We start from the raw sequence: 23,032 nt of genomic DNA on the forward strand, positions 1-23,032 counted from the left end.
GTTCAGATCTGCTGCGTGACCTTGGACAAGTCACATTTTTGCCCCGGGATAAATGAGACATGGGAGAAAGGACTCCCCGAATTTGAAAATATTTTCCTCTCTGCAGGCTGCTCGGCTTCCCCAGGTCATCCCCTGTGAATGAAGTCATAGATGCAGGATAATGGATTGCTGTGGGGTGAGCAAAAAGGAAACGCAAAAGCCGTGAGCCAGCTCTCCTTGTCCCCGGAATCCAACTGGCTCTGAAGTCAAGAGCAACTTTTATATCCATTCGGCTGCCTACTTTCTCTCTGGATTGGAGAGCATCTTGGAATGTAAGGCTGAGATGCTTTGGAATCAGCTCTGGCTAAGAAAGAATAGCTAGCCCAGGAGAGCAGAGGAGAAATTGTGCAGTGATGATTCTTTAAATTGTGCATGGGCAGAATCTAAAACGCTTGCCCCCAAATAGTTCTGAAAATGGAGAGTGTCAGAGGCCCCTTCCCTCTGCAGATAAAGAGGCCCAGAGAGGGGGAGGGACTGGCTCAAGGTCACACAGCAAGGGTGGCTGAGCAAGCACAGAGGAGCACTGTCGCTGAGGGCATGCCGTGTCCCCTGTCCTCCCAGCAAAGCCCTCCATTTGTGAAAGGGTCAAGTCCCTAGCCTGGAGATTCTGCTGAGAGCAAGACACTGGGCTAAGCACAGTCGGATTCCTCGTCTCCTTAACCTTCAGTGGCTAACACTTACTGAGTTTTTGCCTGGCACTTGCTAGACAATGGGCAAGTTTCTGTGCCTCAGTTTCCTCAACTGTAAAATGCTGACTCTAACATCTACCTGATGGGGTACACGTCATACTGTGATAAGTTAATATCAGGGAAGAGTGGAGAATAGTGCCTGGCACATCAGAAGCATCTAGAAGTCTTCTTAACAGATCGCTGTGGTATTCTCTCTGCTCCCGAGGAGGCAGACAAAGCAAAGGGCCCAGAGATCCGAGCCACACGCACGCACGCACGCACCCATGGTGGCAGTCCCTAAGGGGTTGGAACCTGGCCGGGGACTTGAGAACCTCCACTCTCAGGCTCTATGTTTACTGACTGCCTCCCACAAAGCTGATACGTGGCCGAGCTCTGATTTGTCCTGGATGGGACCAAATTCCTCAAATCCCAGTCCCTGCGACGCCCATTCCAGGCAGATCCTTCTGGGACACAAGGACACGCTCCACCAGCAAAGGGACTGCCTTGTCGCATTTTGTTCACTGATGACTCCCAAGCACATAGTAGGTGCCCCTTAAGTAGGTGTTGCATGAATGATCGAAGGAGTGAGTGATGGAGATGAAGCTGCAGGGACGTGCGCAAAAGACACTGTCCCTGACAGGTAGGACTCTTTGGCCCGAGGCTGACTTTTCTGTTTCCTTTTCCCTCCGGGTGTTGGCGGGTGAACTCCAGCCAGGATGTCTCCAGAGATGCCATCGCCTTCCAGAGACGGGAGCCTGGACCCCCGGGGGTGTCCCTACGGCGCCTGTGGCCCTTCGAGTCCGTTCTTGTTCGGCCCCCCGGGGCCACCGACCCTCAAGGGCCTTTACTACCGCAGGGTCCAGAGGGTGGGCGCCCTGGACGCGGCCCCGGCGGCCGACCTCACCAAGGAGATCCTGGTCAACGTGGGGGGCAGGCGGTACCTCCTGCCCTGGAGCACACTGGACGACTTCCCGCTGAGCCGCCTGAGCAAGCTCAAGTTCTGCCGGAACTACGAGGAGATCACGCAGCTCTGCGACGACTACGACGAGGACAGACAGGAGTTCTTCTTCGACCGGAGCCCCAGCGCGTTCGGGGCGATCGTGAGCTTCCTGGCGGCCGGGAAGCTGGTCCTCCTGCGGGAGATGTGCGTGCTGTCCTTCCGGGAGGAGCTGACCTACTGGGGCATCGAGGAGGCCCGCCTGGAGAAGTGCTGCCTGCGCAAGCTGCTGCGCAAGCTGGAGGAGCTGGCCGGCCTGCGCCGGGAGGAGGCGCTGCAGAGCCGCGCGGAGGCCTGGGGCCCCGGGGCGCACGCCTCGCGCTGGGGGCTCTTCGTGGACCGGCTGCGCGAGATGGTGGAAAACCCGCGGTCGGGGCTGCCCGGCAAGGTCTTCGCCTGCATGTCCATCTTCTTCGTGGCCACCACGGCGGTCAATCTGTGCGTCAGCACCATGCCCGACCTGAGGGCCGAAGAGGACAAGGTGAGTGGCCCCCGGGCCGGCTTCTCCTTCCCGCGTGGTGTCGAGGGCCCCTGAGGCTCTTGGGGTCCATGGAGGTGTTTTTTTTTTTTAAGATTTATTTTATTTATTTATTTCTCTCCCCTTCCCCCCTCCCCCGCCCCAGTTGTCTGTTCTCTGTGTCTATTTGCTGCGTGTTTTTCTTTGTCCACCTCTGTTGTTGTCAGCGGCTCAGGAATCTGTTTCTTTTTGTTGCATCATCTTGCTGCATCAACTCTTCTCCGTGTGTGCAGCGCCACTCCTGGGCAGGCTGCACTTTCTTTCGTGCTGGGCGGCTCTCCTTACGGGGCACACTCCTTGTGCGTGGGGCTCCCCTACGCGGGGGACACCCCTGCGTGGCAGGGCACTCCTTGCGCGCATCAGCACTGCGCATGGGCCAGCTCCACACGGGTCAGGAGGCCCGGGGTTTGAACCGCGGACCTCCCATGTGGTAGGCGGACGCCCTAACCACTGGGCCAAGTCCGCTTCCCGAGGTGTTTTTTAATTTCTTTGGAAATCAGAAGGAAAGAAAATGAACAGAATCTAGCCGGGGTTCCATTTGTCTTTATACCAAGGCAGTTGTAAAAGATGATTTTCCTCCTGCTTTCCTGCGGAGGAGGGAGCTCACGGAAGTCCTCAGGTGCCCTGCCTCTGATAGCCAGCCCTGGATTTTCACGAAGCCACACCAGGTCTGAGTGGCCCCAGCAGGTCCAGCCTTGCCTCTCCAGGCTCTGGGCCCACAGACAAGTCACTTCTCTCTGAACCTCAGTTTCCTCTTCTGTAAAACAAGGAGCCTTGCGATGAGGCTCCCACATCAAATGCACCCCACATTGTTTGCTGAGTAGCTACTCAGTGCCAAGCACCATGCTAGGCCAAAGCCGCTACCTTCCTGAGCCAGCATTCTCCTGGGCATCCAGCACCATCTTCAGATGAAGAAAATGAGGCACAGGGCTTTTGGCTTCCTCGGGGTCTCAGAGGAAAGATGCCGATGACGGCAAAGATTCTCAGGCCTGAGTTTCCCTGCTGTCTCCTTCACTCTTCACCTCTTGGCCAGTCTCACTGGACAGGAAACCCAGAGAGGACTTAACTCATAAGTGAGCCTGTCCCACGAGGCAGAACAGTTTTGCTTGCTCCCACACTATTTTCCAGGGAGCTGCGTGAGACCTCAGGACCCGCCAGGGGACCCGACGGCCTGAGGAACGAGATAAAAGCCCAACATTTTGTTAGGAAAGTCCGAACTGACAATTGGATTGTTTCCTAACTTTAAATGTTGCTCCTCTGCCTCTCTAAATTCCTCCATAGCTCCCCATCGCTCTGACTCACGGGACTTCCATCATAGACCAAGAGAGCCAATGAACAAAATTCCCACAGGGTGTCTCCTTACCAGCTGTCGGTCAACACCCATTCCCTCTCCTTAAAGCTATATCCCAGAGCAGTGCAGTAGAATAGAGAACTCTCCAGATTTGAGGGACAGCCAGCCGGGTGGCTGACATACCTAGTCTCTTATAAGTATTTGTTGAGTAAAACGTATCTCGTCCAACCTGTAAACATCCTGTCCTAAAACAATCCATTCAAAACATTGGGGCTTTCGAATGGGCGTCCCCCATAGCTCCAGGTGTAGGCATTTTTCATTCTTTAGCCCAAATTCATGTGATTCAAGGGCCTGCAGCTCCACAGAAATATCCACCCAAGGACCAGAACGAGGCCTCTTGCTGCATCCCGAGGAGGCCCCCATCCCAGTCGGCAAAGGACGCCCGGACCTCCAAGCGTGGCAACGTCGGGTTTCTAGAGAGGAGCAGGTGCAGCAGCCAGGCCTGAACCGTGCAGCGGGGCAGCTTCTCTTCAGAGCCGGGTGCCTTGACTGTCACCGAGGGCAGGAACCCGGGCTGGCAGAGGGGCCTGCGGGGCCGCGCGGTCCAGAGCTGGAGCCGAGGCATTGGGCACTTAGGCCCCTCTCCAGGCAGCTCCCTTTCTGCTTTCTCCCTAATGAACCCGTCTTCGGACGCGGTGCCCCGGAGAGGCTGAGCCGCTCGGTCTGGAAGTGTCTGCTTTTCTGTTTCGGTAAGAGTTCCGTGAGCCGGGCAGGCTGAGGACTAGGTGCGCTTCTCCCCCCACCACTTGGCCTTGTGTCTCCGGGGGCTGCAGCTTGAAAGCGGTCCTGTTAGAGAGCTAGCTGCTAACGGGGGGAGGCGGGGGCGCCGGGGTCCCCCACGGGGCTGCCTCCACCCAGATCAATTTGTGCCACTGTGGGGGCGGGGAGAGAATTTTTTTCATGGTTGAGCTGCTTGGTTTAATTTTTTAGCACTTGAAAAAAAGGTCCAGAAGTTGGAACACCCAGTTTTGCAAACTTCCATTGAGGTCAAAGATTTCAATCATACCTATAAAATTAGTTGACAAACGTTCTGGCAATTGGATCTCAGGAACCTGTTTTTTTTACTCTTGCCATTGTCCCAAGCATTGAGAGTTCACAATCATTTACATGGATGCATTTTCAGAGTGCTGACGAGTAGGGACGCTCGCCAGGCCACTGGCAGGGGCTGACGTGCCCTCTGCAGCAGGGGTTTCTTTGCTGGAATGTGGCTTTCTATCAAAAGCGAGTCTGGATGGCTGATCCTTGGGCCCCTCTGTCAAAACAGAAGGGGAGGGGCGCTGGGTAGAGGTTTAGGACTCTACCAAGAAAGCACTTTTCCCTTTCTTTTTCTAATTTTCCACAGCAACATCCCTTGGCGTGAACTTGGCCCGGGGGTTAAAGGTCTGTACGGGAGAGTGCACATTAAAATAGGGGAGGGAGGAGATGGTGGCTACAGAGGGCCAAGTCTTAAGCTTTGGAGCATCCCCAAAAGAATGGAAGAATAGGTGTTCCCTGAGGCCCCCCCGCCATGAGGCTGCACGTGGCCTTATGGAGCCTTTTAATCCTCCAGACAAAACTGGCCAGCAGGGGCTAGCACTGCCCCGCTCTACAGAGGAGGCTGGGGCTCAGGAAAGTTTGATCACTTTCTTTTTTTTTTTTTTTTTTTTTTTTAAAAGATTTATTTATTTATTTAATTTCCCCCCTCCCCTAGTTGTCTGTTCTTGGTGTCTATTTGCTGCGTCTTGTTTCTTTGTCCGCTTCTGTTGTCGTCAGCGGCACGGGAAGTGTGGGCGGCGCCATTCCTGGGCAGGCTGCTCTTTCTTTTCACGCTGGGCGGCTTTCCTCACGGGCGCACTCCTTGCGTGTGGGGCTCCCCCACGCGGGGGACACCCTTGCGTGGCACGGCACTCCTTGCGCGCATCAGCACTGCGCATGGCCAGCTCCACACGGGTCAAGGAGGCCCGGGGTTTGAACCGCGGACCTCCCATATGGTAGACGGACGCCCCAACCACTGGGCCAAAGTCCGTTTCCCTTGATCACTTTCTTAAGCTCACAGTTGGCAAGCGGCAGTGCCGGGATTTTAGGCCCCGTCTGCGTGGCTCTAACCTGGACCCGTGAGGACCACGCCCACCCACCGTGGAGACCCTCCCCGGGGTCAGCGTTTCCAAGGAGCTGGACTTGGAAAGGAGCTTTCAGCCCGGGATCCTCGTTCAGAGAGCTAGCGCCCTGGCTTTGAACTTTGGCCTCACCCCGTACAAATTCGGTGACCTTCGGGAGGTCATGTGACCTCTCTGAAGCTCAGTTTCCCCGTGTAAAATGGGGAAGCTAGTAAAGACTCCACAGAGGTTCTGGCAAAGATTGAAAGAGGAACACGTGAGGCAGTGAACAGTGCTGACACACGGACGTCAGTCCTCATTGATTCATCCATCACCGTCACTGATTCATTAGGTGTCAGTCAACAGGACATCAGGACATCGAGCCTTCCCTTTGTCCAATGGTCATGAAACCCCAGCTAAGGAAGATTCTTCCACATGCTGGAGCTCAGACGTGATGCTAAAGCACGATACGGCACGTGTCTTAACATCTTGGAGCTTCTGAACTGAGCATCCCTGCTCCATTTTTGTAGATTGACCATCAGGTGGTCTAGTCTTTCTAGGAGCTGGGGGCACCCCACGGAGCCCCTCCCCTGGGGACAGGATGGTTCTGAGAAAGGAGACAAAACTCCCTTCCCCGTGGCCACAGCTCTCAGGCACCTTCACGGCAGGACCTGGGCTCTGGGGTCCAGTCCCAGCCCTCCTCGAAGGCAGCTGTCCTGGGCAGCCCTGGGCAGGCCATCTCCCCTGCCTGGGCCTCGAGCACCCACTCCAGGCTGAGGACCGGGCTGCCCGGTGCCTGGCTCCCTCCACTCTGGACTTGCGCAGCCTGCTCTCGGCTGCCGCTTTGCTGGCTTGTTTTTCTGGCTCTGCACACTGCCTTTGTGATCAAATCCACCGTTTCCACACCCCCCAGAGACTTTGCCTGCAGCTCTGACCTCAGGAGCCCTTTCCCTCCTTCCAGGGTGGCAGGGGCAGGCTGGGCCTCCCTGGCTGCTGGCAGTCGGATCCCCGCTCCTCCTCTTACCCTCTTTCTTCCACCTTGTTGCTACCAGGTATTGCAATGACTCCAGACAGCTTCGTGGCAGGGGAAGAAACCAGAACCTTTCATTTGACGGTCCTGGGTTCAAATCCCAGCTCCTCAGCTCTCTTTGCTTAGCCCTCAGAAGGGTCACTGCACTTCTCTGAGCTCTTGTGTCCTCTACTAGAAAGTGAGGGTAATTATAACACTCCCCCCCATTGTACGCACCACGAGCCGGCATGTCTTTTTTTACAACGCCCCCCCCCCCCCCCCCCCGCCGCCTTCCATCTGCTTTGCTCGCCACCTCTCTCCCGGGCTCCATCCAAAGCTAAAAGGCCCCAGCCAGCTCCAATGTCTTCTCTGTGTGTTCCCAGGATCCCTCCTTAAGCTCCAGTCACTCCGGGGGCTACGATTCACCTTTTGGGCTGTGCGTGTTCCCCACCCCCCCCGCACCCACCTCCTTAATAGAAGCCTCATGCTGGAGCCCCTGCTTGCTTCTCTCCACCTTTCCTGGGTCACGCATCAGCCCCATAAAGAACGGCTCTCTGTAGCCTCTCTGGGTCCCGTGGCATCTGCTCCTTCCTCTGGTGCACTCTCCTTAGCCCCCTCTTCGCCCTCCCCAGCTGCACTTCTTCCTCCTTCCTCCTTCCTGGTCCACCTCCCAACTCCAGCAGTCCCGCTCTTCCCCTGGCGCCACCTCCTCCCCTGGCCTACAGAGTCCAGCCCCCACTGCACCCAGCTGCAAAGCCCCTGCCCAGAATCCTTCTCAGGCCCTTCCGGGAGGGCCCACTACAGGTGGGACCCTGTGCCGGAGGGGTTTCCGGGGGTCTCCTTCGGTGGCACCCAGGTGGAGGTGGCGGGTGGGCGTCCCACCTTCCTCGTGCGGAAAACCCACAGCCAGATCCAGAGCCAGGAGATGCACCTGGGGCCCAGGGCCAGTCGCCTCCCCGTTCCCTGACTTACTCCTCACCATAGGCCCTTCCAGAGATGGGGAAACTGAGGCCCTAGACCAGCGGCTCGGCAGCAGCACTCACTAGGAGCTGCTCGCTCTCGAGCACAGAGCCCCGGGGAGGGGAAGAGCCATCCAGAAGGCTAAGGTGAGGGTGGAGGGGAGCCGGGCACCCGGGTCAGCCTCAGGGCCAGGCGGGGAGGGCAGCTCGGGGGGCAGAGGAGGAGGAGGAGGAGGAACGCTGTTTAGATGCGTGAGGCGCTGCCTGGCCAGCTGGTCAGAAGTACCCACCATTGCCCCGCAGGGGAGAATTACCCTCTGCATTTTATAGAATGACCTCCAGAGAGGGCCACCTTCATGCAGGCTGAGTTCACCCTTGACTTGCTCCATTCCAAACACTGCTTGGAGCTGCCGAGTCCCAGGCGTGGGAAGTGGGGGCAGCTGGCAGGAGGGAGCAGGGGGGGAGGGCCTGGGGAGGAAGGACTGTGGCCAGGGGGGTGGCTGGCCCCGGGGGAGGAGCGAGTCAGCAGGTGCATCTCCACTGGGCCAGGCCCCAGGGGGCAGTCTGGGAGGAAACAGCCAGGAGCTCAAGGCAGGAGCCAGAGGCACAAATGGGGCCCTTCACTGTCTGGGGGCAGCCAGATCTGCTGAGCCACCAAGGGGCCTGCAGCCACTGGGAAGACAAGGAACGGCAGGGCCTCGCCATATCCCAAGGGAGAGCTGGTGGAAGAGGGACAGCAGGAGGTGGTGATGGCGCCAAGGTCACCGCTGCCAGCCCTAGGCCCCTCCCAGAAGGAAATTCTAAACCAGCCCTGGTTGCACCTGCAGACTTCTGCCAGGCAACCCATCCAAATGGCCCCCAGGGCCAGTGGCTTTGACCTCAGAAAGCCCCCTGGCCTTCCACGCTGGGCACCCTTTGGAGCTGCAGTGCGGTACTTTGGGCCAGGCTTGCCAGGACACACACAACAAGCTCAGACCCTGAACTGGGTGTTTGTTACTGAGATTGAATTCATATCCTGTAATATTTACCCTCTTAAGAGTATAGCTCACAGAGTATATTCACAGAGTTGTGCAACCATCGCTGCTAATTCCAGAACATTTTCATCCCCTCTAACAAAACCTTGCCCCCTTTAACTGTCAACCCCACCCCTTCCCTCCCTCTGCCCCTGGCAACCATGACTCTGCTTTCTGTGCCTGTAGAGATCCCTGTTCCGGACAGTTCATGGAGATGGAATCCCCGATCGGTGGCCTTTTGTGCCTGGCTTGTCTCACTGAGCATCACATTTTCAAGGCTCATCCACGTCCTTGCACGTGTCAGAACCTCATTCCTTTTTATTGGTGACTACATTTCATTGTATGGATGTGCCACGCTTGGTTCATCCATTTGTCAGTGGTTGGACAGTCTGGTTGTTTCCATTTTGGGGGGCTCTAATAATGCTTCTGTGAACAAGTGTGCACAGATTTTTGATGGATCTCGGTCTTCATTTTTGCTGGGAATAATAGGGTAACTCTATATTGAACCATTTGAGGAACTGCCAGACTGTTATCCAAAGCAGTTCCTCCACATTGCATGCCCACTGGCAGGTGTGAGGGTTCCGATTTCTCCAACAGCCTCGCTGACCCTTGTTTTTATCTATCTTTATGATTATTGCCATCTTCATCAGTGTGAAGTGGTATCTAATGGTGATTTCGATATCTGATTTTTGAAAAAAAATTTTTTAACCTTTACATCATGGAAAATTCTAGACCCATACAAAGTGAGCAGAATAATAAGATGAACTCCCAAGAACCTGGGACGCAGTTCCAACAATTAAGATTCTGCCATTCTTGCATCTGCTTTATCTCCTCCTACTCCCCCCTCCCAAAACTTATTATTATTGTTTGTTTTATTTTTATTTTACAGTTTTATAGGTAAAAGTTATAAACATTGAAATGCACAAATCTTAGGTGTACAGTTTAACAAATGGACACATCTCTATGTGATACAGAGTTTTCCATTACCCTGGAAAGTTCCCGCATCAACCTTCACAGTCAATCCAGAGCCCACCCAGAGAAAACTGCTGTTTTGACGATTTTGTCCCCCCTTAGATGAGTTTTGCATGTTCTTGAACTTCACGTCCAAGGAAATAGACAGTGTTTAGCCTTTGGGGTCTTTTGCACAACAGCCCGTCTGTGAGAGTCGTCCAGGCTGTTGGCGCTCACCCAAATTTCCACACAGTCCAGCCTTCCCAGGGCTGACTTGAGTTCATCACTGCATCAAGGGGTCAGAATACGCTTTGTTCCCACTCCCGACAAAGTCTGCGAGTGGGGTGGCCACCCAGCCTGCTTTGCGGGGACCCAGGCTCTCCCCAGCACCTGCGGTTTTCAGTGCTCAAACTCAGGGAATTCTGAGCTAACCAGCACCCGGGTTCACCCTCCCTGCAAGATGCAACCAGCAACTTCCTCGGGAGAGAGTAACTTTTCTCTTTCCTTTCTCTCCTTTTCCTTTTTCTCTTCGGGTGTTGGAGGCCTGGGAATGATTTCCTCAGCTCCAGCTCCATAAATCCCCACCGCCCCAAAGCCGGCTGTTTCTCCAAAGAGCGGTGATGGGATTTAAGGATTCAGAGCAGAGCAGCGAGGCAGGTGGAGAGACACCGCCGCAGAGCTCGCTGCAGTGCAGGGGGTGGCCGGCGGGCCAGGCGGGAGGGAGCAGGGGGCCGTGCGTGTCTGGAATATCTAAACGCGGCACCAAGGGCTGAGGGCAAGCCCCACCACCCTGCTTGTCCTCCTGCGAGAAGCCTTCCTGAGCTGCTGGGTCACAGGTTTGGAAAAGTTATTCCCAGGCTGAAAGCGTCCTGGGGGGGGGGGGAAGCAGCCCCAGCAGATCAGAGGAGAAAGGGTCCCTAAAGGCAGAATCTAGCCCAGAGCCTGAAAAGCTTGCGGTTGCCTGGAGTCAGCTGGGGAGCATGCCAAAATACAGGCTCCTGGGCCAGGCCCCAGGGTTTCGGTTTTGCGATGGGGGCCCAAGAACCTGCATTTGTGACGGAGCCAGGGAATCCTGACATGCGGGTCTGAACGGGCTTTGAGGAACACCGATCCTCATCCAGGCTCTTCTTTGGAAACTGAAGCACAAAATGAACAGGGACCCAACTCTCCGGCCCTCTAGAATACTGAAGCCAATCCCCCTCAACTGGGCACAGACCTTCTGGCATGTAGGCCAGTGTCCTCAGCTTCCCATGAAACCCAGGGGTGGGAGGAGGGGAGGGCTACCTCTAGACTGACCAGGTGATCTACTGCCTGCGATCAACGTATTGACCAGTAAAAACAGCTACAGTGTGTTGTGTGCCTGCTGGGTGTGCATCATTCCCACTGGTCACAAGGACCCTTCGGGGAGTAGAGAACTGAAGGTCCAGAGGGGTCAAGTGATTTACCCGAGTAAGTGGAAGTGTTGGGATTTGAACCCAGGTCTCAGAGACTGGACTCTACCACATCCACTGCCTCCCACCCCTTTGCTCAACCAGACAGACGTGGAGAAAGCTACCTGGTCCTGCACAGGAAAATGAAACAGAGCTGGGCATGGGCTTGCCTGCGTCTCTTTCTCTGGCAGCCAGACATAAAGAAAATTTCCATTTAGTACTCCTGTGGGCTCAGGCACTGGAAATAATTTCTTTTTTCCACTTCAGAGCATTTTAATCCAAAGAAACTGTCATTGTCAATATCGTGCTTTTCACTTAGGCAACTGGTTTTGGTCATTCATTCATTCATCTGTCAAATATATATATATATATATCTCCAGGTTTCTCAACCCTGGATCTGCATTAGACACATCTATGAAGCTTTTGAAAATTCTACCGCTCAGGCCCGAACCAAGATCAGTCCATTAGATCCCTGGGGGACAGATGTGGCATCACGGCTTTTCAAAGTTTCCCAAGAGTTCCTAATTGTAGTCAGGGCTGAGAAGCACTGCATAGACCAGTGTGTCTCACACTTTAATTGTGCACACAAATCTCCAGGGGCTCTTGTAAAAATGCAGGTTTTGATTTAGTAGGGATGGGGGGGGTGCCCGAGATGCTGTATTTCTAACAAGCTCCCCAGGGATGCCAATTCTGTTGGTCCAAGAACACATGTGGCATGGAGAAGGGCTGGTGGCACCTCCGGCCAGGAGAGGAGGCAGGGAGCAGCAGCCACACCAGGATGAATCCAGAACGTCTAGCTGGACGCTAGTGAGGGCCACAGCCTCTGCGTGCACTGCTGCAATCAAGCACCCAGGGGCTGAACCAGAGATGGAAGCCCTTCCCACCCCAGCCTCCAAGCCCCCCAGGGGAGCCCCTCCTCACCCCAGCCTCCAAGCCCCCAGGAGAGCCCCTCCCCACCCCAGCCTCCATGCCCCCAGGGGAGCCCATCCCCACCCCAGCCTCCCTGTCCCCAGGGGAGCCCCTCCCCACCCCAGCCTCCAAGCCCCCCAGGGGAGCCCCTCCCCACCCCAGCCTCCAAGCCTCTCCCCACCCCAGCCTCCATGTCCCCAGGGGAGCCCCTCCCCACCCCAGCCTCCCTGTCCCCAGGGGAGCCCCTCCCCACCCCAGCCTCCAAGCCCCCCAGGGGAGCCCCTCCTCACCCCAGCCTCCAAGCCCCCAGGAGAGCCCCTCCCCACCCCAGCCTCCATGCCCCCAGGGGAGCCCATCCCCACCCCAGCCTCCAAGCCTCTCTCCACCCCAGCCTCCATGTCCCCAGGGGAGCCCCTCCCCACCCCAGCCTCCCTGTCCCTAGGGGAGCCCCTCCCCACCCCAGCCTCCAAGCCCCCCAGGGGAGCCCCTCCCCACCCCAGCCTCCAAGCCCCCAGGAGAGCCCCTCCCCACCCCAGCCTCCATGTCCCCAGGGGAGCCCCTCCCCACCCCAGCCTCCAGCCCCTCCCCACCCCAGCCTCCATGCCCCCAGGGGAGCCCATCCCCACCCCAGCCTCCAAGCCCCTCCCCACCCCAGCCTCCAAGCCCCCCAGGGGAGCCCCTCCCCACCCCAGCCTCCAAGCCCCCCAGGGGAGCCCCTCCCCACCCCAGCCTCCAGCCCCTCCCCACCCCAGCCTCCATGCCCCCAGGGGAGCCCATCCCGACCCCAGCCTCCCAGCCCCCAGGGACCATGCCTGCTTCTCTAATCACCTGCCCCTGGAGCCCAGCACAGAGCCTGGCGCAGAGTAGGCTCTCCTTAAATGTTTGTTGAATGAGTGCATGAGGGATGGCAGACTGAGAATTAGAAACTGGACTAGAGTGGCTCTAGATGATTTCTAGGGGTATTGTAACAAATTACCCCAAACGTGGCAGCCTACATAATTTCTTCTCTCACAATTTGGAGGCTAGGCACATGAAATGCAAGTGGCAGCAGGACCCGCTGTCCCTGAAGTTGCTGGAGGAGGCCCCTTCCTTGCCTCTTCCAGCCCCTGGTGGTGGCGGGCAGGCCTTGGCCTTGCGGGGCTTGTGGCTGCATCACTCCCACTGCCACGGCTCTCTCCCCCTTGTGTCTCTTGTCCTTTTGAAAGGACACCAGTCATCCTGGATTAAAACTCGAGGATGACCTCATCTTAGCAGAACCAATCATTTCCAAAGAAGGCCGCGTTCCAAGGTCCTGGGGGTTCAGACATCAACATGTCCCTTAGGGGGAAACAATTCAACCCAGAGCAGTGTCTAAGAAACCTGGTCAGAGTCCAGACTCTACCCCTTGCCGCGTACATGAGCTGTGACGAGTCACTTCACTGCTCTGCACCATTTCCTTGACCCTAAAACGAGGTCATGATTCCAACTCAGCATCCTTACGTGACTTAAGGGGCAGCTCCAGGGGCAGCACCTGGGACATAAGAGGAGCTTTTGTTAGTCAAGATAAATGCCAGCAGCTGTAACAACGAGGCCCCAAGATAGAATGGCGTCAAACAAAGCAGACATTTCTTCCTCTATTGTAGAATAGTCCCAAGATGAAAAATCTAGCTGAGTGGGCCATAGTTCTTCCAAAATCCCTCTTTTGCCCCTTGGTGCCCCCTGCACCAGATGTTGGCCTGATCTGCCCATTCTAAGCCCAGCTACAGGTCTGTCTGTGTGGTCCCAGCTCAAGGAAGTGGGTGCAGGAGCCCATGCCAACACCCTAAGTCCTGGACCTGGAGGCAGCACACATCATTTCTGTCGATACTCCATAGGTAAGAACTTAATCACTGGGCCATACCTCGCTGCAAGGGAGGCTGGAAAGAGTAGTCTGTGGCTAATGTACCAGCTGCAGGGTTTTGGTGGAAGAATAAAAGCCTGCACCACAGAGCTCAACCGAGATGCAGCCAGACTTCATTATGCACGAGTTCCACATCTGCAAATTCACCTAGAAATTCTCACCAGGCTTTCTCTGTCATTCGTGGACACGTGCATGCACAGAGCAGCAAAAAAATAATTCCCAGCTGGTCCAGCAGCCGCTAGTTCGCTGTTTGCAGGGACTTTGTAGGACACAGCCGCCGGGAATAACTCTATATACGTAGACTCGCTTTTCCCGCGCTTTTAGGGGCTGCAGGTGCACTGTCTACCCTGCGTCTGTTGCCTCTTCTCCCCGCAGGGCGAGTGCTCTCAAAAGTGCTACTATCTCTTCATCGTGGAGAGCGTCTGCGTGGCCTGGTTCTCGCTGGAGTTCTGCCTGCGGTTTCTCCAGGCCCGGAGCAAGTGCCAGTTCTTCCAAGGGCCCCTGAACATCATCGACATCCTGGCCATCTCCCCGTACTACGTGTCCCTGGCCGTGTCCGACGAGCGCCCGCAGGAGGGCGAGAGGCCCAGCGGGAGCTCCTACCTGGAGAAGGTGGGGCTGGCGCTGCGCGTGCTGCGGGCGCTGCGCATCCTGTACGTGATGCGCCTGGCGCGCCACTCGCTGGGGCTGCAGACGCTGGGGCTCACCGTGCGCCGCTGCACGCGCGAGTTCGGGCTCCTGCTGCTCTTCCTGGGCGTGGCCATCACGCTCTTCTCCCCGCTGGTCTACCTGGCCGAGAACGAGTCCGGGCGGGTCCTGGAGTTCACCAGCATCCCGGCCTCCTACTGGTGGGCCATCATCTCCATGACCACGGTGGGCTACGGCGACATGGTCCCCCGCAGCGTGCCGGGCCAGGTGGTGGCTCTCAGCAGCATCCTGAGCGGGATCCTCATCATGGCCTTCCCGGCCACGTCCATCTTCCACACCTTCTCTCACTCCTACCTGGAGCTCAAGAGGGAGCAGGAGCGCCTCCAAGCCCGCCTCCACCGCCTGCAACGCGCCCACACGGCCAGTGAGCGCGAACTCCTGCGTGACGTGGACGAGCCCATCCTGGAAGGCCCAGCCTCGCCCATCAAGTACACTCCACTCCAACATGCCTTCACCGATACACCGGGGGTGTAGCCACTGTAGCTTCCACCCACTGCTCGTGGCTGAAACAAACTCAAGGATGGGGGGGGGGGGGCCATCCGGCATCTGGTGGTTTGTTTCCGGAGCTCCAGGGAACACCCCCAAAGCTAGGAGGGCGCTGAGGCCAAAGATGTTTAGTCTTTGTGATTCTCATCCCCAGGGGCTGCAACGAGGCAGGCTGAGCGTGTCCCTTCCACTTGCCTCGTCCTTTTTTCCCCCACCCACTTACTGAGCAGACCCACCATGGTGGACTCGCTCCATCTCCCTTCATTCTCATTCCACCCCCAACAGAGTCCTGCACATCCCAAGCTGGACATCCCAGATGTCCACAGACTCAGTCACCAATGGCATTTAAATTAGCAAGCCTACTGGGTTCCATGCTTCCTCTAAGTCCCTCTTCCCTGGACAATACCAGGAAGCTGGAGGGTCCAATTACAGCAAACCCTTCTGAGCATATCTCCCTACCCAAAATGCCTGGGGCCTCAGCCTTTTTCTGGGTCTAGGAAATTCTAGGGATTGCTAGATTCTTCCTGCTTGCTCTTTCTATCTGGTGGCATTTTCCCAAAGCAGCTGCCTCCTTGCCGGCTCTGGAAACTCTTTGCCAAGCAGGCAGAACTGGCCTCTTTTCTTCAAATCCCTCACTGGGAGCTGTGGCCTCAAACCTGCCATCCCCTCCTAACACACCTGGGGCACCACTTCCAGCACAAAGGCCCTCCCGGACCTGTTGCCCAACCGGATGCTTGGTGGGAACTGCTCCAAGTATATCGTCCTTGGCCTTCACAAATGTTGACTCTTTCAGAGCCCAGAATTGTCCCTTGAGAGAATTGCTTCTGCTGCCGGTTTCTCCAGCACTGCTGGGACCTTGGCTTTCAATCCTTGGCTAAGCCTTCTTGACGCAGTCACCAAGGACGCAGTGTCACTTTAGTACACAAATAAGGGCAGCCTTGGGCTCTTTGGCCAGATCCTTTGACACCAGAGGATAGATGTCCTTAGCTTATTTTTAAATGTATTTATTTATTTATTCATTTATTTGTTCATTCATCCATCCATCCATCAATAGATTCTGCCTTTGCATCTAAGCAGATGGAGAACCAAGTCATTAGAGATCAAAGCTGTGCATACTAAGACTGAAGAGGAAAGGCCAATGCCATCTGAGCGATTGGTTTACAAAAGGTTTCAGAGATGGATGAGGAGGGGTCACGTGTGGAAGGGTATTTTGGGAGATGAAGCTGAGAAGGAGGGTTGGGATGAGACCACGGTGGGCCCTGAAGGCTTTGCTAGAGAATTTGGATCTTTGGGTATATGGAAGGGAGACATTGGAGATATATGAGGGAAGAAGCAATGTGAACGGAGCTGTGGGCTGAAATGATGATGAAGGTAAGATGGGATGGGGGTCCAGTTTGGAATGAGGAATGTTGCATAGTTCAGGGAAGATATGAGGGCCCACCTCCCAGCTTGATTAATTGTACCAGGCTGTGCTAAATCTGACATCTCGTCTGTCTTAGTTTGCCAGAGCTGCTATGACAAACACCACATGTTGTTAAACAGCAATCATTTTTTGTCTCCTGGCTTTGGAGACTAGAAGTCCTAAATCAGGTGCAGGCAAGGCCGTGTTTTCTTCTGCGGATGGTGGTCCTCTGTTATGTGGCAATCCCTCTCCTCTCCTGCTTTCTCTGACTTCCAGCTTCTTCCTGCAGCTTCTCTGACAGCATCTGAATGTCCTCTCTTTATAAGACCCACCATGATTCAACTTGCCCTTACCTTCACTAATAACAGCATCCTCAAAGGGTCCTACTTACAAATGGGTTCACACCCACAGGAATGCAGATTAAGGTTTGGTCATGTCTTTAGTGGGGTACATGATTTAATTACCGTCATCTTGTTGTTTCCCCCAAAATACACATGGAAGATGTCTCAATGGACACAACCCCATGCATGGATCCTCACCATAAGAAAACCCACTGGGAAACACATGGATGACAATGAATCTCATGTGCTTTATATGAAAGAGGCCTCAGCGTTTTACAGCCATAAGCAGTTCCTTGCTGTCCTTTCATTCCAGTTTTGAATGATGATGGCAGTGCCAGACAACAGAGCTGCCAAGGGTTCTAGCCAGCATGGCTAGCCTTGGCCGTGGAGGGAACCCTCACTTTCCTTGATGCCCCCGGTGCCCTCCCAGTGGACACGGGCATGTGCCCCACCCCTTTAGACCCCAAGCACCAGCAGGTGCCCCCAGTCCTTCCCAAGCTGAACTTTCACCAAGCTAGCTCCTTGCATAGAGGCATGGCGGCCAGTCACACAGGGAAGGCACCTGCACCTGAGCCAGCTAGTTGCTCCAAGAAGCCACTTGGAAGTCTTGTAAGCATCTTGCAGAAACACCGCGTCACGGAGCCCCTTGGACAACAGCCATGAGTCTTTTGTTCCAGACTAATCTGTTACAGCTACTCTTAGGCATGGTTCAACAAGGTGTAAACTCCCACTGACTCTGCTAACACCGTGTGGGAGGTGGGTGTTAGGAGACTCGTGTGCTCGCTGGAGTCCAAATCTTTACTCCCCCAGTGACCTTGAGCAGCCCTCTTCCCTCTCTGGGCCTCAGTTCATCGCTGACAATAGAAGGCTTTGGGATAGATCTGTGGTTTCTAAATGGGGGTCCACAAGGCACCCTCGGGGGCTGCCGAGTGGCTGGAGGAGAGCCTCCCGGCAGGCTGGGCTCTGCCTTGCAGGGTGCAACATTGGCAAATAATGATTTCTTTAAATGGGCATATTTCTCGGCACCCTCCCCTGGACTGAGTCAACACCCCTCCGCATCCTTTGGACTGTGGTGCAACCTCACTCCTGCAATGAGAGAGGAATCCTCAACTACCTTTGGAGACAGGAAGACATGGGCCCCTGGGCCCCTGTTAGGCCCCACGCCTGGCCCTGCCTCTGCTGGCCGCAGGCCCGTTGTGCGCTGTGCGCCGGCCAGTCGCCATGACCGCTGCCACTCAGCCGTCCCCAGTTTCCTCTGTTTCACAGACCGGGCATCTCAACGGAAGTGTGCCAGGGCTAAAAGGCAAATTTAGAATCAACCTGGGTGAACCCATCCCCGACATTATGAGATTCTGTAGTATCTTAATACGTGCCCAGTCATAATTCTTTACTAAATTAGCGATGGCTAATTGGACTTGATGTCTCACAAATGGGAATTAATTCGTGACTCTCTTTTTCCTCCTTGGCAGCGACCCAGCAGCTCGGTCCAAGTTGGTTCAGACTGGCTGCGCCTGCACAGCCTGTCCCCCACGCTGATTGGATGCCGGGGGGGGGCAAGCAAGGTGCCAGGCAGATTCTTCACTCCCTTTGACTGAAAAGGAGTCTTGTGATCCCAGAAGGGTTTCGAGTCTCTGAGGCCAATGCAGAAATTTTCCAGCTGCAGCAAGCAGTGAATGGCACCTGACCTTAAGCCTTTACAGATTGTATCGGGGACAAGGTACCCAGGGGTAACTTTTAAATTTTGGTTCCACCTCTTTCCAACCAGCCAGAGTTGAGCCCAAGAAGTAAGTTGAGGAGGGGGGGGTTAAGTCTTCAATACAGGGGAGGGGCTGGAAGGGGTGCTTGACCTAGACAGCGAGGGAACCCACTGACTCCATTTTTTTCTCTCTCTCCTTCCCCGACTTGTCTGCTCTCTGTGTCCATTTGCTGTGTGTTCTTCTGCATCTGCTTGCATTATCAGGCGGCACTGGGAAACTGCGTCTCTTTTTTGTTGCATTAGCTCTCATGTGTGCAGTGCCCCTCCTGGGCAGGATGCGCCTTTTTCATGTTGGGCGGCTCTCCTTGCAGGTGGGACATCCCTCCACGGGGACACCCCTGCATTGCACAGCACTCCTTGCGCATGGCAGCACTGTGCATGGGCCAGCTCACCACATAGGTCAGGAGGCCCTGGGTATTGAACCCATGAGCATGTTATGCAGATGCTCTATCAGTTGAGCCATATCCGCTTTCCATTGACTCCATTTTGATGGCTTTGCTTTTAGGGCTTTCAAATGTGATCACTGGAAGGTGCATTAGAAGACAATCATTCAGTCCAAAGGTTCTTAGCTGAAAGTTTCCAGGAGGGATCTATGATCCTCTGGATTATCAGCAGCAACGCATGTGTCCGTTACATGCATTTCCAAGTGCAAAGTGGCCAACAATTTCACTGGATGCTTCGGGGAATCCAAGACCTCCCAGTAAAGAGTAAGAAGCTTTAAAGTAAATCAGCTCCTTGTTTTAGGATGGGGAGACCAAGGCTCGGAAAGAAGCAGCCACCTGCCCAAACCCACACAGCCAGTTCCTGTAGGAAGACCCCAAGAATCATGATTCCTAACAGAACGCTCTTTCTAGAATAGCATGCCTCCTGCTCTTAGGCTCACAAAGAACAGTGCTCAGGCCTTTCAAAGAAAACAGTCAGGACAAGATGACAATGACACATGGCCATGCTATCCTGAGCAGAACCCACAGGGTTATCTCGGCCAGTCGAGGGCTCTAATTCCGACCCTTCCTTCGGTGGATGACAGGGGACATGGTGATTGATTTCACCAGAACTTCCTTTTCTTATTTATCCCTTGAGCAATTGTCCCGGATGATTGTTAAAAACCATCTAGCTTTGCGATTCTGGCAAGCAGAGCCCCTTGCAGCAATTTATACCATGGAGAGGGGCAGCTGAAAAACAAGGGAGAGGTGAGAAAGAAAAGCTGATCAGGGTCCCTAACTACCCAGAGAATTGCTCCCTCAGCAAAAATTGGCAAGCAGTTCGAGGTGAACTTAAGTTCCCCGAGATCGCTCTGCCCTGTTCCCACTCACATCACTGGGCACCTCGTCCCCACCTTCAGAGCCCATCCCCCCAAATGCCTGCCTCCGTGGGACTACCTGCTCAGCTGCCCGCCCCTCTCCAACGGCTCGTTCAACCCCATCCTCTTCTTCCTCATGCTTATCTGGTAATATTGGACACCGTATACTGAATGATTACTAAGCACCAGGCAATTTAAAAAAAAAATTTATTGGAGATATGTCAAACTCAAAGAAAAGTTTCAAGAACAAAGCTAGTACACAGAGCACCTGAACACGCTTTACCCAAATTATAGCCCCTCTTTTTTTTTTTTAACGTTTTGCCCCGTCAGGTTTATCATTTGCAGATTATATCTTAGTATTTTTTTCTGAACCATTTGCGAGTAAGTGAATTTAATCAAGGTCTTTTACCCCTAAAAACTTCAGGGTGTAGATCCTAAGAATAAGGCTCTCCTCTTACACACCACATGCAGGATCCACTTCATTCTCTTTCACTTTGGGGCAATATTTTCATCTCATCTACGTCCAGTCTGATTTTGTCCTTTAGCTAAAGAATGTCCTTCCCAGCACTGCCTTTCCACCCAGTGTCCAGGGTCCAGCCTAGAACCGGGCATTGCGTTTACTTATCGTGTCTCTTTAGCCTCCTATAACCGGAATGTTTCCAGAGCTTTCTTTGTCTCGTATGACTTTGGCATGTTGGATGACTATTGTTCCCTCCCCATGGTTAATAGAACGCTTCCCATTTTGTGTGACATTTCCTCCTCCTTGGGTCGTGCATTCCCTCCGTCAGTGAGGTGTGTCCTATCAGATGCCACGTTCGGACGCCCATGCCACCCCACTGCCCTCTGTGGCAGTGTTTCCAGGCGTGCTCTGATCTTGCCACTGCAGTTGCTCTTCCTTATTTTGCAACCAGCCAGTGGTCTGTGGGGCGTCCCCGTAAGACGCTCCTTGCCACGTCTGCCCAAGCTTAGCCTCCATCCGTGGCTCTCGTGTGACTCCACCTTCTCTCCGACGGTCGTGGGACGATTGTTTCCTAACTCGGGCACACCCTCCGTCTCCATCAGCCTCCACTGGGCATTGTGCTGTGGGCAGGAGCCTCTCCCCCCATGATACATCTCGCTTGCTTTATCTCCCTACCAGCAGCACAGGCTCATGGAGTCCCATTTTTAACCACCTACACTCCATTACTGCCCGCAGTTAATCTTATGTTCATATTGTCCCAGATTTGGCCGTCTCTGCGGGCTCCTGTGTCCTCAGGGCCTGCCCCCGTTGTGCGTGTCCTTGTTTCTCAGGCCAGCCCACTAGCATCCATCATCTTCAAGCCTCTTGCCCACTCTGTGGGGCGGTATCATGCTCCTGCCTGATGTGAAAAGGAAACCGAGGCTCAGGGAGGTGATTTATGTGCTAGAGTCATGTCCGGGGCCCGACTGGCACCGAACAGCAGTGTCCAGTCTGCAAGAGTGGCATGGGAATTTTTGAAGAGTACAGCCCCTCTTTTTAGTAGAGATTTCCCATTTTGCATTTGTCCTGCTGAGGGGCAGGTGGCGCCTCCCCAGCCAGAACACTACAAAGCTCGGACACCGAGGGACTGGGTCATTCTCGGGCATCACATTGGGGGTGCAATGTCCCTCATCAGTGATGTACAAGTCCACTACATGGGGGGATCCCCGGAAATCCTGGTAGGAGAGTGGGGAAGAGAGAAAGGGTAGGGAAGTGAATTTGGGGAGTGCCGGCCTGGCCCAGAGGCATTCAGATAATAATAAAAGAAATCAAAACCCCATGCAGACCACCAAAAATGTGCCAGAAGGCTGAGAGCACAGGCCACCGGGCCACCTCCGTGAGTTGGACTGTCCCCTCCCGGAAGTCCTCTCCTTGCACCTGTAATATGGGTCCTTCCCTCGCCATGGCCAGCTCAGGAGTGGCTGCCACACAGACTCTTAGAGCCTGTACAGACATGGGCGCTAAGGACCAGGGAGGGACTTGCCCAAGACACCCAGCCAGGAGCGGCCAAGCCAGGGCTCTCAGCCCAGTGGTCTTGGCCGGTGCAGGTTCTCCTTGTCCATGCCGTCTCTGTCCAGCGCTGAAGTCTCTGTTTGACATCTTGCCCAGCGGCCCCTCCAGGAACACAACACTGGTTAAAAATAACACAGAGCAACGGGATGCCGGCTGGCCCTGTGGGCGCCATGACCTGCTTGGTCACCCATCGCCGTCCCTCAGGAAGTGGCCCTCACTATGTTTGAGTACACGTGGCCCTGCCTCTGTGGTGGCTGACTTCCAGAAGACGTGGGGAGGAGCGCCGAGTCCTTTGTTCGAGTGTGACTTTTCTAACTCACCTTTGCTGGAGGGTCACGAAGTGGCAGGGAACTTGGGCTCCATGTGACAACACTTGGGAATGGATTTGGGCACCCTGAGCTAAAATTAGTCATCCGTGCTGCTTCCAAAGGCCTCTGTTATACTCCAGCTGAAGACCAGCCCGACTGAGATTCCCTTCGGGAAGCCTGGCAATTCCACTTTGCACCTCCTAGCTTAACTCTCCGGGTCCCCGCTCCCGCACAGAGCCTAGACAGGCATTAAACACTACTAAGAAGCAATTCAGTGGCTCCTCTGGTTTGTTGGGGCAGCTCTGGCCAGGAGGCGGGGGGCTGACCTTGGGAAGATGGGAGGGGGGCCCCCAAGTGAGAAGCCGGGTGGGGCGATGGTTGGTTTCGTAAGCACATACGTGGGCTGGATTGTTCTAGCACTGCGCGACCGCGGAAGCAATGCAGGTGCTCTTGCGACCTGGGAAGGAGTGGGGACAACAAGTACATAAGGCGAGCACATGTCATAAGGCCTAGGAAGGAAGGAAGCAGGTGGAGAGTCACCGTACACGGGGGAGGGGGCAGCTGGGCTTGGACGCCTTTGAGGAAGTGACTCTGGACCCCTCTCAATCTTTGGGTTCCCCCAGAAGCAGGCCCTGAAGCAAGGAGTTTATTTGGGTGGGGGTCCCAGGAATGACTGGTATGGAAGGGGAAGGGAGGCAGGGAGGGACAGGACCCATCAGTCGTGGGTGGGTTCCCAGGTCTGTTACCACTGGGAGCATCTTTTCACGTGCTCATTGGCGCTCTTTTGATCTTTTCTGAAGGAAAGTCTATTCAGATCCTTTGTCCATTTTTAATTGATTCATTTGCCTTTTTAGTATTGAGTTGTAAGAGTTCTTTATATACTCTGATACAAGTTCCTTATCAGACATGAGATTTGCAAGTGT

The 23,032-nt window shown here is 54.9% G+C and overlaps 1 protein-coding gene across 1 annotated transcript; it reads left to right on the forward strand.

Moving 5' to 3' along the window:
• Window positions 1-1,435: 1,435 nt before the first annotated feature.
• On the forward strand, window positions 1,436-22,379 carry KCNG4 (potassium voltage-gated channel modifier subfamily G member 4). The gene is made up of 2 exons (XM_004470884.2): window positions 1,436-2,185; window positions 14,173-22,379. Exons 1-2 carry the CDS (start codon window positions 1,436-1,438, stop codon window positions 14,977-14,979), a joined length of 1,557 nt encoding a protein of 518 aa, XP_004470941.2. The 3' UTR covers window positions 14,980-22,379.
• The last annotated feature ends 653 nt before the right edge of the window (window positions 22,380-23,032 follow it).

This window comes from Dasypus novemcinctus, chromosome 18, assembly GCF_030445035.2.
Source record: "Dasypus novemcinctus isolate mDasNov1 chromosome 18, mDasNov1.1.hap2, whole genome shotgun sequence".
Lineage (NCBI taxonomy): Eukaryota > Metazoa > Chordata > Mammalia > Cingulata > Dasypodidae > Dasypus > Dasypus novemcinctus.

What these genes read in the sequence shown, in the direction of transcription:
- KCNG4 (XM_004470884.2), top strand. Translation starts at nt 1,436, where the DNA reads ATGCCATCGCCTTCCAGAGACGGGAGCCTGGACCCCCGGGGGTGTCCC. An exon ending in TGAGGGCCGAAGAGGACAAG is followed by an intron (nt 2,186 to 14,172) that starts GTGAGTGGCCCC and finishes TTCTCCCCGCAG; the next exon opens with GGCGAGTGCTCTCAAAAGTG.